Below are 19,806 nucleotides of genomic sequence, written 5' to 3'. Positions count from 1 at the left end.
GAAAAGAAATTTATTGCTGTTGAGATGGGACATCAATTAAAGCATTAAGTATTTTGAAAATCCATATTGTTTTGGTATAACCAAAAGTCCAGTAAAAAGAAAGAAATGGGTAGAAATTATAAGGAAATCAATGGAATAATCTGACTGGGATCCATAAGAAAAACGAATGTTGTTTGTAAACATTCAAAAACCAGCTTTTTTTTACACAAAAAAATAAACTCCGTCCATTTTTTTCGTACCCGCATTCTCGGCGAATGCAACCCTGGTGATAAAAATATTTCACATTTCATTTACCTACCGTGCAAGAGGTCTTGGGTTCGATTCCCGACATGGTTGATATGAATTATTTATTGGCGGCCTCCGTGGTGTAGTGGTCAAAATGCTTGACTCACACACGGAAGGTTCCGGGTTCGATTCCCGGAGCGAACACAAAAATTTATATGTGATTTTTCTAAAGCCTGGGTGTTCTGCGATGTAATTCACTACTGTAATTGGGCCTCCTGGCCGGTTGTGGTGCAAAAAAAAAACAAAAATGGGTGTTTTCACACTAGAATATTTCATGGTCCCTGGACGAAGCGTAAGACTGATCACCTTACCTTCATGTAACAAAATTGATCAAAATATGCAGCGATTGGTGTACCAATCCAGGGCCCTATGGATTATTAGGTGCGAAAAGGGAATGATGATGACGATGATGATGTCACATGTCATTTTAATATCTAAATTTATTTGATTCTTCCATTGTTCATTTTTATTAGTTTAAAGAGCTGATACACTTGTTAATGAGCTTGATATTTTATTTTATTTTATTTTATTTTATTTTATTTTATTTTATTTTATTTTATTTTATTTTATTTTATTTTATTTTATTTTATTTTATTTTATTTTATTTTATTTTATTTTATAAACATAAACGGCAAATCTGCCTTTTACAAACATTTATAATATTAACATATTCGGCTTAATATTTTTAAATTAAAAAAAAAAACATTTACGCTCCTAACTTTCTTTGTACTCAATAAATCGAAGATTTTTTGCGCTTTAAACCTTTCCGTGGCAAAGATGTACATTTATCTGAAAACCGCACGTAAATCGGTCCGGTAGTTATCGAGTCCATCGAGGAGAACCGTTCGAACATTGCTTTTTATATATATGGATGATGATGTATCTAAATCTGAGTATTATTTTTACTGGGGTAGTAGTGGTCATTTACTGGTGATTCTGCTTTTTTTTAGAGTAATATTAATTATAATTTTAATACTCGTATTTCAATAAAAAATTCAAAGTTAAACGGTCATTCATTGGTGCTTTGACCCTAAGTTGAGTATACAGTCGCAATATGAACAGATGAAGAGATAGCATTCATAATTGAGACTCTGTTCTTGAATTTGGTGGTGTTCAATAACACAGTAATGTAATTTATTTCTGACAGCAAATCGCAACAATAATTATAAAATGAATTTCGTATTCTAATCTTGTTTTTCTTCTTTTTCAGGGCGGCTATGTGTCATTATGATCGGGGTGTTTGCCCTTGTACTTGGTGTCATATTGAGCTCAGTACCGTGGGTCGACTATCTAGTTTTAAAGGTAAGATATTTATTTTATTACTATGCAAATATTTTACAGTAAAGTTAAAAATGCAGAACTTAAAATTAGAAATCAAACACTGATTTGAGTCTACTGAACATGTGTTCAGATTTGATTTCTAATTATAAGTTTAAATATGGAGTTCTACAAAATAAACACCAAATCAATCAATTAAAAATACAGCGCTCAAAACCAGCGTGAATTTGCTCAGAAGGACCTTTCCTTTATTGCATCGCGTGTATGAAATTTTAGATGAGCAAATTAAGCTCTCAAAAGAGAGGCAGAATGGTGAGTTTATTTCAACAGAGATGGAAAACATTATTGAGAAGGGATTATGGACGTTTAGGCATTTACAGGGCTTATGACCTGTAATTGGCTGGTTTAATGTGTATGTGTATGTGTAGCATTCATCATTTTGCCCACGTTTAAACATCCACATTTCCTCAACTCTTCCATCTGTTGACTTTTATGAAGTAAAGGAGCTGAAACTTTTATTATGCGGGTGAGATTCATCCGGCTGAACCAAATCACCTACTAGGCAACGCCTAAATCAATATTCCAATTTTTATACTTCTTATTTTACCAGGTAGTTAATTCAACAATGTTTGAGTATGTCCAAATGCTTGCAGACTAGCTGGATTTCCTCGCTCGGGAGTTATTCATAAGTGCATTTAGAGGGCTTATGATTTTTCATTGGCTGGTTTATGTGGCCACCCTTCACACTGTGTAACATTCACCATTCTGCCCATGTTCAAACATCTAGACAAAAATGCCTAGACGTCCATATTCCCTTCTCAACAATGTTTTCCTCTATTTTAAAATAAATTTGAATATGAATTACTCTTTAGAGAGGAAATTCAGCCAGTCTGCAAGCATTTAGACATACTTAAACATTGTAGAATGGTGAGTGTTACACGTCGATTAAAGTGGCCACTTAAACCAGCCAATGACATGTCATAAGCCTTGTAAATGCCTAGACTTATAAAGGGTGGTCCAACCATAACCCACGATGTTAATTGTAATTAAAACAAAAAGTTTTCAGAGAATTATCTATTTTTTTTTTAGTAAAACAGAAAGATCTATGACAATTATGAGTGAAACAAAACATCGGCCACATGCTTGCCATGGCTTCGGTAGCATTCAATTAATTTATTTTAAATTAATATTTACATTACAAACATATATTCAATACGTACATATTAAAAAAAAAAAAAAAATAACCGATAGAGACTCATGTCAAAGTAGTAGCAGAATCCTGTTCCGGAAAACCCCATCGGATATGGAATTTGGTCTACAAGTCTATTTGAATTTGTTATGTTTTTTACGATTATTTTAGTTTTGATTTATTATTACGTTTTAGATGATAATTAGGTTGATTTTCAGAGTAATAATGCGTTACCTAGAGAGAAGCCCTATCACTATGATTAATAGAATGCCAGCGATGTTGGTTTGTTGGTTAGCAACCATTTTGTTTAGTTTGAAAACATAAACATAACGTTTCTGTCGGATGCTTTTGTCGCTGTGCTTGGCTTTGTTTGTAAATAACTTGAATATTTACGTTATAATAAATAAAAAACGACTATGGTGAATTGCAGTATGTTTGGTTGCAGCAGTAGGAGCGTCAAATGTGTTAAAGGAGTCAATTTTCACAGGTAATTGATTCCGAATATTTTCCCATATTTACATTGATTTTTGGCATTTATTGTCCCGACACGTGTATAATGTTGCTTAAAAACTTTCCTAATATCAATATATTTACTTCAGATACTATTTTTTCTCAATTTACGGGATGAATGTGTGAATTAAAGTATTTTCACTGTTGATAATGACAGTTTATTATGGGCAATATGTGAAGGCCGCACTAGGCATCCATATAAAGTTTGAGTTTTTATCGAGTAGAGGTCGATTAAAATTTAACTTGAAAATAGCAACGTTAACCTTGAAATTGCATCTAAAATGACGTGTCCAAATTTCAGGCCGCTACGACTCGCCGTTTCGAAGATGTGACGGACAAACAAACAATCTCAACACAGGACTTTGGTTCCATGGAGTTGGGATTTATGTCTCAATAAATGTAACATAAATATATTGTGAATAAAATGAATAAATGAATTTAAAAAATAAACACACACATGTATTTTCAGTTTTATAAAATAAATATAGGCGAATTATAGAAAAATAAATTGGAATAACCCTGCAATAATTAATACACAGTAGTAGTAATTTTAAAGTATTAACAATGCAAATTAATATCTTTTCGACAAATCTCGACCTGAGTATGGCCCATTGCTTTGCTGCGAAATGTAGCTAACTTAATACCCAATAGTCATATAATGGTTTTCCTACGTTTGGGCTCCTCTATACCTTGGAGCATTATTAGTCTGAGGGTTAATTAGATTAATTACGTTTTTATTTTCTTATTATATTAACTATGTTATATTACTAATTTAAGTCATTTTTTACTTATTGTAAAATGTTTCCCTCGGCACGGGACCCCCAGTAAGGAAATATTATTCTGTATAAAAAAAATATTCAAACATTGTTAAAGTATAAATAAATGAATGAATGAATGTACTAATGATGAATATAGCCTTTATGATCGCGGCCATGGTCCTTAGTTTTACCACACTGAGATCGCATTTCGACAGCATTCAGCCAACTTTCGTCCTTGTTTTTATCAGTTCATACGTAATGAACTGCAGCAGGACTCCATAAAATACTGAATAAATAATATATCGAATATCTAGTCCTTGGGATATTATGAGTCCGGTTTCTTTTGCATGCTTCGAAACCAGATAACGAAAATGATTTCAACGCGAATCCGTGCAACATTGACAAACAGGTTTAGCATTTCTTCTTAAGATGAAATGATGTTTTTTTAACTGTCAGAGATGCTGGTGCATCGCTTAACATAATACGTAATTTTGAAATTTATTGAGGTCCCATGCAGGTAAAAAAATACCTTTAATCTTACAGCGAGAGAAAGATTCAGAAAGGTTAAAACCTTTTAACCTAAAGGTTAACGAATTTTCAATAGGGTCTTTGACCTTTTGGGGCTGAAAATATTACATATATTATTTATTGACTCGGCGTTAACATTGTGGAATAACATATTGAATTGTATAAATAAAACACTTTGTTTTAAGTCCACTGAGTTTATATATTTAACACGACATGTTTCGGACACGCAGTACTGTCCATCTACAGGTGTATTTAAAAACTAAACATAAAATTACAAAGAGAAAGTTTAGGTACTGACAGGGGTGGGGTGGAACTAAGTGTGGAAGGGGTGGTATGGGGGGTAGGGGGTCTAGAAAGTGGGAATATATTAAGTAGTGGTGATGTATTTTGAAAAGTTATGTTATTTATTAAGATATTATTTGAATTTAAGTTTTTTTGAATTTCGATGTTTTTTTTTTTTTTTTTTTTTTTTTTTTATATTTTATTTAGAAAACATACAGTCATACAAAATCAGTATTAAAAACAACAATTTTTTAACATAAAAAGACCAATTAAGTTTTCATAAATTAAAAAGATATAAACATTAAATGTGACAAAAAATAAAAAATAAATAAGAATTTTAAGTGAAAAAAAGATAATTGTTGACATTTGCGTTTTCCATGGAGGTAATAAATTAAAATAAATAAAAATACCGAATGTACACTCCGAGCCATCCACGCACACACATGAACGCACATATAAAACATACACAAACATATACATTACATGCGGCACATATGCATAGCATAAACCACTCAAGATGTACATTCAGCAACTATCCCAAATAATCGACCCCATGAAGAAATTTTCTGTACAAATGCAACGTGCAGTTAAAAATGTCTACATCAATACTGAGTCCGTTATAATTTCTACAGGTGCGTCTAATGAATGAATTCGAGGTATAATTGTTTTTACAAGTTGGTACATAAAAAAGGGAATTTAATCTAGTATAGCGAAGAGGACAACGGAAACCAATATTTTGTAAAAGATACGGCGAATCAACTATGTTATTGAGAATTTTGAAAAGAAAAATTAAATCATATCTAAGGCGCCTTTTTTGTAGTGATTCTATATTAAAATTGATCAAAGATGCGCTGTAATCATTTTCAATGTTACCAAAACGATATTCCAGGCTCCTTATAAATTTCTTTTGAATGTTTTCAATTTGATTAATATATACATTATATTGAGGGGACCATAATTCTCCAAATTGTTCATTATTTTTCCTTTCTTAATATTTGAATGTAAAAGTTTGAGAGTATGTGAGTGAAAAGAATGGTTTGTTTCCATGATGTGGTTGGCAAACTCTGAGAAAGTGTTTGAAGTTAAGGCTCGGTGGTGTTCTTTAAGTCTAATGTTTAGATTTCTAGCTGTTTGGCCAATGTATCTATGGCTACAATCTCCACATTGAATTTGGTATATGCCATTTTTGTTGAGGAAATCTATTGGTGATTTAGAGTTATCTAAGTTTTTTCCTAAATTATTGATTGTGTAATATGCCGGACGGACGTTTGACGGTAGTAATTTAATGATTTTATTCGTTACTGGTCCATTATATAGAATTTTTTGCCAAAATTTATTTTCCGATATACCACTATTGCGTGCTGAGTACAAATATGTGTTAGACAATTTATTTCTATTTTTATTTTTTAACATTTTTTCTATGAGCATATTATTATAACCATTATTATTAGCAATTTGTTTGATGATGTTTAATTCGAGTTTATAGTTTTCGGTATTTAGGGGAACATTAATGAGTCGATTAAGTAATGAATGGAAACTAGCTATTTTATGTGTAAAGGGATGTGAAGAATCAAAAGGAATTACGGTATCAGTATGTGTAGGTTTGCGGTAGATACTGAATTCTAATTTATTATCACTAACATTTATAGAAAGGTCCATAAAGTTTAAACAATTATTATCGTTTTTTTCCAAGGTGAATTTAATATTGTTATGTATAGTATTGATATGGGTGAGGAAGGAATCTAATTGTATTTTTGTAGGTACTGACAGACAATACATCACCACTACTTAATATATTCCCACTTTCTAGACCCCCTACCCCCCATACCACCCCTTCCACACTTAGTTCCTCCCCCACCCCTGTCAGTACCTAAACTTTCTCTTTGTAATTTTATGTTTAGTTTTTAAATACACCTGTAGATGGACAGTACTGCGTGTCCGAAACATGTCGTGTTAAATATATAAACTCAGTGGACTTAAAACAAAGTGTTTTATTTATACAATTAAATATTACATACGCTGGTAGATAGGTCATTAGAGATCAAGGGCCTGTTTGAATACGGAATTCAAAAGAAGCATTTTAGGGGTTAGAACTTTTGTTTGTTCTTGTCTCATTTTTTACTTGAATTATGTCATTTTTAAAACTTAAGGTTGTTTAATTTTTTTTGTATTTTTTTTTTTTTCATATATTTCATAAAAAGTACATATTTTTGTAAAATTCTAAACATATCTACTTTTACACATCTAGTAAATGTTATCATTGTAACTCTCCAAAAAAAGAGACTAACTCTTGTGCTTGGAGAGTGACTTACACTGTTTTAGTTGTTTATTAATAAGAGTTTATATAATTTAAAATACGAGTACATGAAAAGAAAAATAAAAAGATTTAAACATTTACACATTTTTTTTTGCACCACAACAGGCCAGGAGGCCCAATTACAGTGGTGAATTGCATCACAGAACACCCAGGCTTGAGAAAAATCACAGTTAATTTTTTGTGTTCTCTCCGGGAATCGAACCCGGAACCTTCCGTGTGTGAGTCAAGCATCTTGACCACTACACCACGGAGGCTTTTTAGATAGGATATATAAAGAAAAAACATAAATCAATAATACAATCATACTTATTAAAATTTAATGTTGTTTTTACACGAGTTCAAAAAATTTCCATAGATTAACTTTAAATATATTTGTTGATATTTAAATGTTTGTAGAAAAAACGTCGCTTTGGTTTATTTTTGTCCAACAGACCATTTTAAATTAAATTGATTTAAGTGCGTAGGGCCTCAATTATGATGGGAAGATAAAGACGTCATACCTTCACCTAGACGGTATAGTTGGAAGATGAATTACCTCTAGCGATTATAAAGATATACTACAGAAAGCCCCCCCCCCCCCGCCTTTTAGTTTTGGGTAGATACATCGATATGAAACAAGGGGAATCGTACGTCACGGTACACATATCTACCCTCTAAAATGACATAGCTTCAGTTTGACGTCATAGTTGAAGATAAAAGTCTCCCGACCGACTACAAAGGTACACTACCGATACCTTCATCGTCAAGTTTTGATTTAAGTACATCGGTTTATAACGACGGGTCTAGAACCCCTCGATACGTTTATCTACGCATTACAAGTGTAAAAAAATTTATTCCGCCGAGCAATTTTTCCTTTAATTATGATTTATTAAAAATTTTAATCGTTTTAAGGTTGGCACTTTTTTTCTAAAAAGCCTATTAAAAATATGAGAGAGAAATAAGTCAATTTTGAAGTCGAATTAAATTCCGACATAACTGTCACTTTAATAAAACGAACGCCTTGATGTAAAAATAATGTCGCTAGGTTCTGTCCTATTAACATATAAGAGTATCTAGGCGTAAGGAAGTTACCACAGTAAAAAATAAATTTAGTTATTACATTTTTCCATCTGTTTTATTATCTTTCCGAGTGTATGTATCGAGACGTTAAAGGAGCCGGCTTTGTAATCGATTAGTAGATATATACAGACGATCGTTAAGCTTACCGTCTAGGTGATTTCCAAAAGTCATACAAAGTTCTGGTTCAAGCGAGCATTTTTGTTTGAATTGGGATTTATTGGAGTTCTCTTTTAAATGTTAATGACGTAAGGAGCGCGAACTAATTGTTTGCTGTCATTCCATTGGCTTGTTTTTATCATATGATGTCGATATAATACGTAGGTAGAACATATCGAGGTAAGATACAGATAGTACAGAAGTTAAGTATACCGTCTCGATATATACAGATGAAGAAAGCGTTCATAATTGTAGCACAGGAGTTCTAAGAAAACCTTTGTTTATAAAATTCAAAAAAAATATATTTAAATAAAATTGTTTAAGGGTTTCTGACTTAAGTTGCGGTCATTATTTATGCCTGTTTCGTAAAATAAAATATTTAAAGCACAATTCCTGCAGATTGGTGTTTTAATCTGTTCGAGGAAAACGATAAAAAGGCTAGATTTCACCTCCTAGGGAGTCATTTAGATTAACAAATTACAAAAGAGATGGAAAATATTTCAGAGAAGAGAATTTGGAAGTCTAGGTATTTACAGGGCTTGTGGCCTGTCATTGACTAGTTTAAGTGCCCACTTTATTTATTTATTTACATTTTTTTTGTTTACATTTCTTACATTTTTTATTACATAATATATCACATTATTTTAAAAACTAAAAATCCCACATTGGCAAAGCCTAAACTAAATCTAGATTACATTATGAAATTTATGGTGTAGATGCATTTATAATACATAAAAAAACATGAATAAAAATTTAAAGTTACATTTTTTAAATCATTTCACAAAAGTCAACAGATGGAATAGTTGAGGAAATGTGGATGTTGAAACATAGGCAGAATGGTGAATGTTAACTAAAACGTTGCTATTTTTTTTATTAGAGACAACTTCGCCATACTGACGGCTATTATTGTTTGATTTAACAATGGACGTGTGACGGACGTTTTTAAAGCTGTACTTGACTTTGTTTACAAATAATACGGTAATTTTCTTATTATAATAATAAAAAATCGTCAATTTGAACAAAAAATAAAGGAAAACAATTTATTCAGTCATAACTCGAGGTTTTTCAAAAATTTAATTCTCACATTTCGGGATAGTAAAATATAAATATGAGTTGAAAAAATATAAATCGGAAAAACTCCATAATAATTTTTTTATTCGAAAAAATATTTATTTTATGTTATGAAAAATTAACCATAAACAAGTACCGACTTTTATATATATATATATATATATATATATACATTTAAAATTATAATTATACATTTTTACAATTTAAAAAAAAAAATACTTTTAAAAAAAAAATATATTAAAACTAAAATCCCACCAAGCCACTTTCTGTAGCTTGTTGGTGAAGATTATATTTATTCTGACTTAATAATATTATTTACATTTATAAAAACAATGAATAACATATAAAAATTAACAGCCGGAAAGATCAGAATAAACATGTTTATACAAATAATAATATATAAATTTATTTTTTAAATACAAGAAAATATATGAAAAATTAAAATATTTACACCTAAGCTACTATTCAAATATAAACTCTTGATCCTTGAGTAGCCACTCTCTTATTTTGCTCTTGTTACAATGTGAGTTAAATTTAAGTTATTTTGGTAATAAATTATAAATTGTAGGTACTAAATATTTGAGAGTTCTATTTCCATATTTATTACATAGTTTTGGTACTACCAAGCCATCATTAGACGTGAAGCGTGTATTATGATTATGTTTGAGAGGAAACTTGTTTGAGAGGAGAGGAATGTATTACTATGAAATTGTTCCAAAATGCTGCAAAGACACAGTAGTCCTCGAACAGGCAGAGTTTTGATTGTTTTGTACAGGAGATTATTATTACTTCATCCATATCCGCTCCCTAGTTGGAGCATATGGTGTCCACAAAGATCCTCCGAGCATCTTGTTGGCTGCCAGCTCTTGTGCATCCTCCCGAGTCAGGTTCGCGTCTCGTAGTTCTGACACAAACTGCCGACGAACAGTCAGCAGTGGACGTCCAGGACGCCGAGAACCTGATGCCTTGTAAAGTAGGCAAGCGTGGTAAGGCTCTCAGGAGGCATCCGCGGTATGTACATGGCCTGGCCAACCGTATCGTATCTGTTTGATGACAGTTGTCACCGGAGTTTGCTGCGTCCGTTCTCTTATTACTTCATTTTGCACAAAGTTAAACCACCGCACACTCAAGATTCTTCCGAGTCACCTTTTCTCAAAACTCAGTATTTTGCTGTATTGGGCTCTAGTGAGGTGCATAGAGGAGAATAGGTGGTACGCAGGTGTTATATAGGCGGCATTTGTTTTTTACTATATATTTCGTTGGAATAAGAAAAGAAGCCAGTGTTAGTTTAACCCACTGCTAGCAAAATGTCATTTATTTTAAAACCACGTACCATAAACAAAGACGTTCCAAAGATTTTTTCTTTTTCTTTTTCAGAATTTAAAGCTGACGAATGGATCTCTTAGTTTCCTCTACTGGCAGAAACCAGGGGTCGTCAGATTAACTAAAGTATTCATCTTCAATATCACAAACCCCCAAGAGTTCCTGGATCACCGGGCCAAGCCAAACCTCACAGAAGTTGGCCCATTTGTCTATAGGTAAGTTGCATTCTTACGATTTTTTTTAACATAATTTTTTTTATAAATATTTTTTTGTTTTTTTTACAACATACATAAGAGAAAAATACACAGAGTATTAAAAAAATAAAGGATGATTACATAAAAATTAAATAAACTCTTTTCTCTATCGTTCTTACTCTAACTATAATGTTTTTTTCATCTATTGATATATTTTACATGCCCCTGAATTTATTTAAAAATAAATTAAGACTTATCATTTCTGGCTGCGATACGATCCCACTTACTATTTAATGATGCTCACACTTACACACACCTGAACACTTACTCCCACACTAATACACATCAACACACATCTACACTTACTCTCATCCAAATACACATAAACACATCCTTTTGTTGTGACACAATTTAATAATATGTATGATTTTTATTTAGAAACTTCGCTGCTCTGTCTTTAAATCGTTTTTTTTTTTATTTTATGATATTATATCGTTGTCGACTGTTTGTTTCTATAAAATAAATAAATACACGTTAATAGTAAAAATAGTAAAAAATCCCAAAAAGGCATGGCTGTTCGTGGGTATACAAGAAAATGTTAATGAATTTTTGCTCCTATAATAAATAGACAGTTATGATAATTTTGTGTAACATAAGAGAAAATAAAACATTTTCTAAAAAAAATATATGGTTTTTCTATTGTAATTAAAAAAGGAAATGAAAAATATAAAAAAACTCAAAAATGTTCTTTATTATTAAAGGGCAACAAAATATAACATAGAGAAAAAGAGTTCATATCTTTAGTTTGAATCCAGGATAGTGCGTGTTGTTTAAAATAAGGAAAATTTTAAATATTTGGAATCAATGAAATATTATCAGTAAAAGGGGGATTAAAATATTTTGAGCCTATAAAATATGCATGTCTCTGTGCGAGCCTCTTGCGAGATTTACTTAAAGGCTGTAAATTTTACATTATTAAAGACATAAGTCTGAACTCCATGGGACTCCAAGTCCTGTGTTGAATTTGGACGAGCAATTAGTTGACACAGACGTATGAGTATATCATCACAAATATTACATATTATTTGGTCGCCACATGAGGCTCGATACTCTTTAATGGTGGAGAGAGTGCAGAAAAAATGTCTGCGCTATCTGTACCTAAAAGAGTGTGGATATTATCCTCGGCTCTTCCCAACCGACTTTTTACTGGGGATGCTAGGCTATCAGTCATTATGGAGGAGGAGGGACGTTCATTTGGGTGTTCACTTTTTCCAGGTGATCGGTGGTCGCATACATAACTCAGAAATTCTGATGGATGTAGGGTCTGTTCGTACCTGATAACTATCTTCGACAAAGACAGCATCGATTGTTTTACCTACCGCGATGCAGAACCAACCAGCCGATGGTTATGCCGGTTGGTAGAGCAATCTTGCTACTTAATCGCATCGCCTCGGATGTCATTTCATTTCATTTTTTTTTCGACATATTTCACGACAGTGGGTCTTCCCTTAGGAAAGCACTTTCCAACTTTTAATTTTTATTTTAACATTTTGTTATATTATTTTAATAACATAACTATCTACTGTTATTTGTGATCTATTATTTTATTTAGAATGAATTGGGTCTTTTTTCTGTAATGTTCTAAATATCTGAATAAATAAATGAAATAAAAAATAAATAAAAAAATGAGTAGATCAGGGCCCCGATTACTATGGGAATTTAATAGAATTTTTGTCGACTGTCTTAAAAATAAAATTTAAATTTATGTCCGAAAATATGCATGTTTGTATGAAAATTTCAAGTATCATCGTCGGTTAGCTGAAATCGAACATGCTTTAAAAAATGTACGCATATTCTGTTTTCATACATAAAACTGAATTATACTTTGTAAAAACACAACAATTATTTTAAAAAAAACATAATTTATGGTAAATAGTAAACTCGAACATTCGGAAAATCATCAAGGAGTTTTCCACTCAAATCCAGTCTTCAACTCCTCTCATGAAAATGGTTTTTGTCCTTGAGAGTTCAATACGCTCTTCCAAAATATTGTACACTCTCGGTGCGACAAAGGACAGATACAACGAGCATATAGATAATACAGTAAATAAATCACTGAAATTGCTTGGCTTCATTAACAGAATATCCTCTGATTTTACTCATGTCCGTATAATCAAAACTCTTTAATGCTCAAGTGTTCGCCCTCTTCTAGAATATGCCTCCTAGAATAGCGGGCTGGTCTCCATTCTATGTCGATCGCATAAATCACATTGAATCAGTCCAACATCGCTCGCTTCGAAAAGTAGCGTAGATGCTTGGACTAGAGAGAGGTAATTATTCTTATGCTAAAATAGAGTCAATGTTCAATATTTCTAGTCTACAAAAACGTAGAACTAATATTGACTCCATATATATGTTCGGCATACTAAATTGTATAATCGATGTTCCATAATTACTGGGACAAGTAAAATTCAATATTCCGACTCCTAGATTGAGAAACAATGAAGTACTGTTCATCGACCAGCATAGAACAAACTGTGGCCTTAATTCTCCAATGACCCGTCTTTGTCGTATTGTTAACTCGATACAAGATCTGGACTTTTTTGGTTTAAGTTTACAACGATTTAAACGATCACTAAATAAATAGTCCAGATCTTGTCTCGATGTCCCTTATGTTTGTCAATGCTTCTTTTCTTTTTTTATGTTTTAAACTATTCTTTTATTGTAATATTTAAACCCTATAAATTGTATACATGGACAATGTCCGTTAATAAGTAAATAATAGATGTCTCTGAACAAAAGTCGTACGGGTTTTGGGTATGACATAATAGGGAAAGATCGCATACTACGAATACCGATAAAAATATATGAAATGGATTGAAAATAATTCATTGTATTTTCAAAATGAATATGGATATAGTGGAGAAATGTTTGAAAATTTGAAAAAAATATATATAATACGTCTCTAGAAAAACACGACATGTTTGGCCTTGATGGTTGTGACCTTAAGATTCGTGACAATTTTCTTAACAAATTGGAATGAGCAGGAACATATAAACATGAATCGTGACGTATTGGGGGCGTGGCCAATGGAATGATGGTTTTTGCGGGAATTCAAAATTACACATTTGAAAATATTTTTTATGCTACTAATAATTAGCGAATTTTTTTTTACTGGACAGTATTTCATAGACCTTAATTACTTTAAGAATGTCTTAAAAATGTTATATTTCCCTATTCTGTTCTCTGGAGCTATTCCATGCTGCAGGTTGGGTATCATCATGGACATTTTTACTTTGTCCGCAGCCAATTTGAATTTAGAATGCAACCGGTCTCTTTGAACCAATAAATTTGTATTCCTTCACTGCGTAGAAAGAGATACAGGCGTGAAGATGCAAACCAATCCCGGGGATTGAACCAGAAGAAGTTTATTAGATGGAACAGAAGAGAGCGTTAACCATAGAAGACGGCTCCGTGAGAGAAGCTAGTAAATAAGATACAAACCACACATCATATGGCCAGATAAAAGATAGTATAGAATGGAAAATGAAATGCAGGTGTGCAGATGCAAATCAATCCCGGGGATTGAACCAGAAGAAGTTTATTGGCTGGAACAGGAGAGGGCACGAACCATAGAAGATAACCCCTTGAGAGTGCTGGTAAAGAAGATATAAACCACACATCATATGGCCAGGTAAAAGACTGTACAGAATGAAGACGGAGATGCAAGTGTGCAGATGCAAACCAATTTCGGGTATTGAAACCAGAAGAAGTATATTGGATGGAACAGAAGAGGGCACGAACCCTTGAGAGCAGCTAGTAAAGGAGATATTAACCACACATTGAAGATTGAATGAATAGAGAAGAAGATGCGAATGTTTGATGGAAACTAATTTCATGGATTGAACCGGCCAAATACACATAGAATTTACCCTGTGCCCGGCCCATTTTTGTGAAATTTCATGATTTGTGAAGAGTTTCTTAAACGTGTTATAATTATGAAAATACTAAGTTAAATCAATTCTAACTTCTCATATTTATTTAAAGCAGTTTAATAAGTAATTTTTGTACGATAGTTCTGCCAACATTGGCCTTTATGGAGAGCCACATTGCAATGTTCGCACATATACCTACTGCGTCTCACTCCTTTTTTTGTGCTTTGTATCCCGGAGCCGTGTAAACACGTGATTATAATAACCACGCGTTGTGTCCCGGTCCCGTGTTTTCACGTAGTTTACCAGCAGTGAAAAAGTACTAATAAAAGTCACTAGATGTCAATAATGTCAAATTGAAATTGAATTGAATTGAATAAAATGCACTTTTTGAACAGCTGGTGAATCACGTGAAAACACGGGACCGGGACACAAAGTTAACCTTGGCTAACAATATTCTGGAGAATGCATCGAAGCAACGTATCACTGTTGATATCTGATTACCTTTGAGATGCGGAAGAATTACCTTAATAAATTGGCAACAATACAACAATGTAATGTGCTACTTTTAAGGTAATTCAAGTAACCATTAACTAATTAAGAATATTTGTACCATCTAGTAAATTGCACATTTCCTGTTAGTATAATCTATTGCTAGGTTAAATGGACATTTTAAGCCCTTAAATGGGCGCATATAGGTCAATTCAGCTTCCATTCAAGTACAAGATTGTGAATAATTAGCATTGCTAAAAGTTTTCTATAGAATCTCAATCCTTAGTTAACCCTTTGCTCCTTGACGGTACAAATTTGTCCTGATGTAAAATAACTCATTTATCTCTTATACAGGGTGTACATTAAGCCTTTTCACATCCAAAACCACGGTGATCAGTATGAGCAAGAAGACATATTGGCACATTGAAATATTTTTTTAAAACGAATAAAATTTTTGAAAATAAAGTATCAAAAAAAGCAAATGGTTGCTTACTTCTGCAGGGGAGAAACAAGGGGAGGGGAGGGGAAGCTAATGCGCCGACACTGCGTGGCCGTGCTCTCCTCACTTCTCCCCTGCAGAAGTAAGCAACCATTTGTTTTTTTAAATATTTTATTTTTAAAACGATATTTTGAGTTAGTCCAAATTTTTGTAGACAAGGACTGGATTTAACTCCCTGGGGAGCTGTTTATATTAACATATTACAACAGAGCTGAAGAATGTTTAAGAGAAGGTAATTGAAGGATGAAAGAATTGAAGGAATAAAGATGTTCAAATATGGTCAGAATGGTGAATGTTACACAGTGTGTAAAATGGCTACTTAAACCAGCCATTGACAAGTCATAAGCCCTGTAGATGCCTAGACTTTTATATTACCTTCTCTTAAATGTTTATTATCTCTGTTGTAATATGTTAATTATTTTTTAAAGTTTTCTTTGTTCAAAATATTTTTTTAAATATGCTAATATGCCTTCTTGCCCGTACTGATCATCGTGGTTTCGGATGTGACAAGGGTTTTTCAATCGTCTATGCGCTTAGTAGCTGCAAGACGTGTTGTAATCTTACTCCTTTTTATTATTCATATTATTTAGATTTTTATTTAGTATCATTAATACACTAAATTTATTTGTCAATTTTTAAAATGTGTAAATGGGGCCAAATTTCAACACTTGACAAACTTACTACTATGCTTTTTTAAAATAAATTTATTGATATCATTCTAACTTTGCTAGAATTCCACTCGTCCATGCGCTTTGTAGCTGCACGATGATTGGTTATCTAGCTTTCATATACCAACTTAAAAATACCTAAATTTTATAAATGGGGTCTAGAATTCCAATCGTCTATGCGCTTAGTAGCTGCAAGACGTTTTGTAATCTTACTCCTTTTTACTATTCATATTATTTTTATTTTTTTTTAGTATCATTAATACACTAAATTTATTTGTCAATTTTTAAAATGTGTAAATGGGGGCTAAATTTCTAACTGTCTATGCGCTCTGTAGCTGCAAGACGTCCTGTAATCTAGCTCCTATCTGTTATAATTTTTTATTGATCTTAATTGAAAACGAGGAACTAGAATCCCAACCGTCCATACGCTTTGTAGCTGCAAGACGTACTGGGATATTTATTCATTGTACAGCGCCCTTGAGGTGATTTTCACAAAAATGGCGCTATATAAATTATCCAACTATATAATATATAAGGGTTAAAGAACACCCTGTATATTTTGACATTATTTCGGCTATTTTGAAGTAATTAGTTACAAAAATTACTCCTGGAAAACAGTTTTGAGTAGAACTGTTACCCGTTGGTTATGTAAAATTACTTCTCCTTTAAAAAACTTTAATATTATAAATGAAGGATACAAGGCAAAACAGGGATTGATGCATTTTTTTGAATTTTGAGATATTAAAACTAGAGACTGAACCAAACAAGATTTTCACCGGAAACCGAATTTCTGTTTCTGTTCTAATTTCGGTCAAAGCCAAAACTTATTTAAATAATAGCAAATTACAACAGACATGAAGAACATTTCAGAGAAGGTAATATGGAAGTCTAGGCGTCTACAGGTCTTATGACCCGTCATTGGCTGGTTTGAGTGGCCATTCTACCGATGCTTGAACACCTACATTTCGTCAACCCTTCCATCTCCCCTCTGATGCAAATAATTTAAATACGAAGAACTCTCTAGGGAAAAATTCCAGCAAGTCTGCAAGCATTTAGACATACTCGGAACATTGTTGAATTAACTACCTGGTAAAAGAAGAAGTATAAAAAAATTGAATGTTGTTTTCAGGCGTTTCCTAGAAGGTGAATCTGTTCAGCCGGATGAATCTCACCCACATGATAAAGATTTCCGCTCTTTTACTTCACAAGAGTCAACAGACGGAATAGTCGAGGAAATGTGGATGTTCAAACATAGGCAGAATGGTGAATGTTGCACAGCGTGTAAAATGGCCACTTAAACCGACAAAACCGACCGATTAAACCGACTTATTGACAAGTCATAAGCCCTGTAAATGCCTAAACTTCCATATTCGCCTCTCGAAGTGTTTTCCCTCTCCGTTGCAACAAATTTGAATATTATATCTTAAAATCAGAGGGATGATTATTCAAATATGCTGGATAAGAGGACATGCTGGTGTCGTAGGAAGTGAGAGAGCGGATGAACGAGCAAGAGCCGCAACTTGTAAAAGAACGGCACCTTTTCTCTCAGAATTTTTCCTAAAGCTAGGGTTTCCTAGGACAGCGGTGCCCGTATCTTAACGGCCGTAGTGAACGGTGATGCGGCGGACAGCCGTCGTAACGGTGACTAAAGAGTGGTTTCTTAGGAAAACGGTTTTGATAAGATTTATTGACTCCGTTGTCCTAGGAAACCACTCTCTAGTCACCGTTACGACGGCTGTCCATCGCATCACCGTTCACTACGGCCGCTAAGATACGGGCACCGCTGTCCTACGAAACCCTAGCTTTAGTTTTGCTAAACGCCGTATTAAACAAAATACGCAGCAGCGTTGGGAGGATCATTACCGCGCTTCTTCTACAGGTAAAATCATTAAACCCAACGCTGGCTGATGCGGCAAACTTCCGTCATCATCACCAAAGTACTTTCGAAACGACCCAAATGTTTACCGGACACGGAGCTATGAGAAGTTACCTATATAGGTTTAAATTAAGGAATGATGACTATTGTCCATGCAATGATATTTCTTCACGGAGTATCGAACATCTGTTATTTCAGTGCCCATTTTTCAGTTTACAACGCCATAATTTTGAAGCAGAATGCAGGAAAGATGGAATGTTCTTAACAGATATTCACATTTTTAATATAAGAAATTAAATTCTCTTTTGAGTCTACTTAACACTTTTTTATTTTAACAAATTTAAAACAAAAATTTCCTGACAATTGTTTCACTTTGTTAGGGCATTTTCAAGCAAATGTGAAGATTAGATGGATTGAATGTTAATGTATGTGATTTATTTTAAAAATCATAAAATTCGTATCTCAAATAAACCAATTCCATTACGTGTTGAAATAAAAGGGCGTAAACTTAATGTACTCGAACAATTATAAATTCATAAATATTTAATCAACCCTAATTTAAAAATAATAAATGAACAAACCAATATAATATCTTCAACACTATTAAACATATTAAAATAGACTGTGATTTTTGGATTATTAAAGTGTTTTCTCATTAGAATTATAAAACCTAACATGCTCAATGCTTTGGAGGTAATTTTATTGATATGCGATTCAAAAAGTAGTTTTGAGTCTAAAACAATCCCAAGATCTTTAATTTCGGGCTTTCTCATTAGTACATTATTGTTTAGTTTGTAATCAAAATTAAGAATTTTCATTTTCCTTGTGAATGTAACATAGCCACATTTATTAATATTTAAAAATATATAGTATACTTTGAGAAAAATTTCCTTATTGAAATTGTTCGCCTACAGTTTGAAATGCGTGCTGATACATTACCTGCAGAATAAATCAATTGATCGATTAATTAATGTTTTACGTTTTACTAAAGTAATTCTATGTTCACTGCAATTAATTTAGTTACAATGTATTAAAAAACCATTAAGTATATTTTTGTAATAGTTACATATATATATCAACAATATCAACAACAATGTTGATAAATTACCTGGTCCATGAAGAAGTATAGAAATTGAAAAAATAATATTTTCAGGCGTTGCCTAGTATGTAGGTGAAATGATTCAATTAGATGAATCTCACCCGCATAAATAAAGGTTTCAGCTCTTTAACTTCACAAACATCAACAGATGAACGAATTGAAGGAATATAGATGTTTAAATGTGTCGTTTTATGATGTCTTTATTGGTGTTGATTGTCTGGAGAAAAAAAATAGCACTAAGTACTTGGGACTGTTAGTGGACTCGCAGCTTACTTGGAATGAACATGTTG

General features: G+C 32.7%; 1 protein-coding gene across 1 annotated transcript in view; it reads left to right on the top strand.

Moving 5' to 3' along the window:
* The window catches only part of dsb (scavenger receptor class B member debris buster), a 121,027-nt gene that overhangs the window by 44,282 nt on the left and 56,939 nt on the right, over nucleotides 1-19,806 (top strand). The window contains exons 2-3 of the mRNA XM_088236456.1: nucleotides 1,496-1,587; nucleotides 10,811-10,971. Coding sequence (XP_088092582.1) covers nucleotides 1,496-1,587; nucleotides 10,811-10,971 — 253 coding nt within the window. The remainder of the gene's footprint in view (nucleotides 1-1,495; nucleotides 1,588-10,810; nucleotides 10,972-19,806) is intronic.

Source organism: Micrasema longulum, unplaced genomic scaffold (genome assembly GCF_059751315.1).
Source record: "Micrasema longulum isolate JH-2025_06_02 unplaced genomic scaffold, ASM5975131v1 h1tg001558l, whole genome shotgun sequence".
NCBI lineage: Eukaryota > Metazoa > Arthropoda > Insecta > Trichoptera > Brachycentridae > Micrasema > Micrasema longulum.
This window is presented reverse-complemented; position numbering and strand designations above follow the sequence as displayed.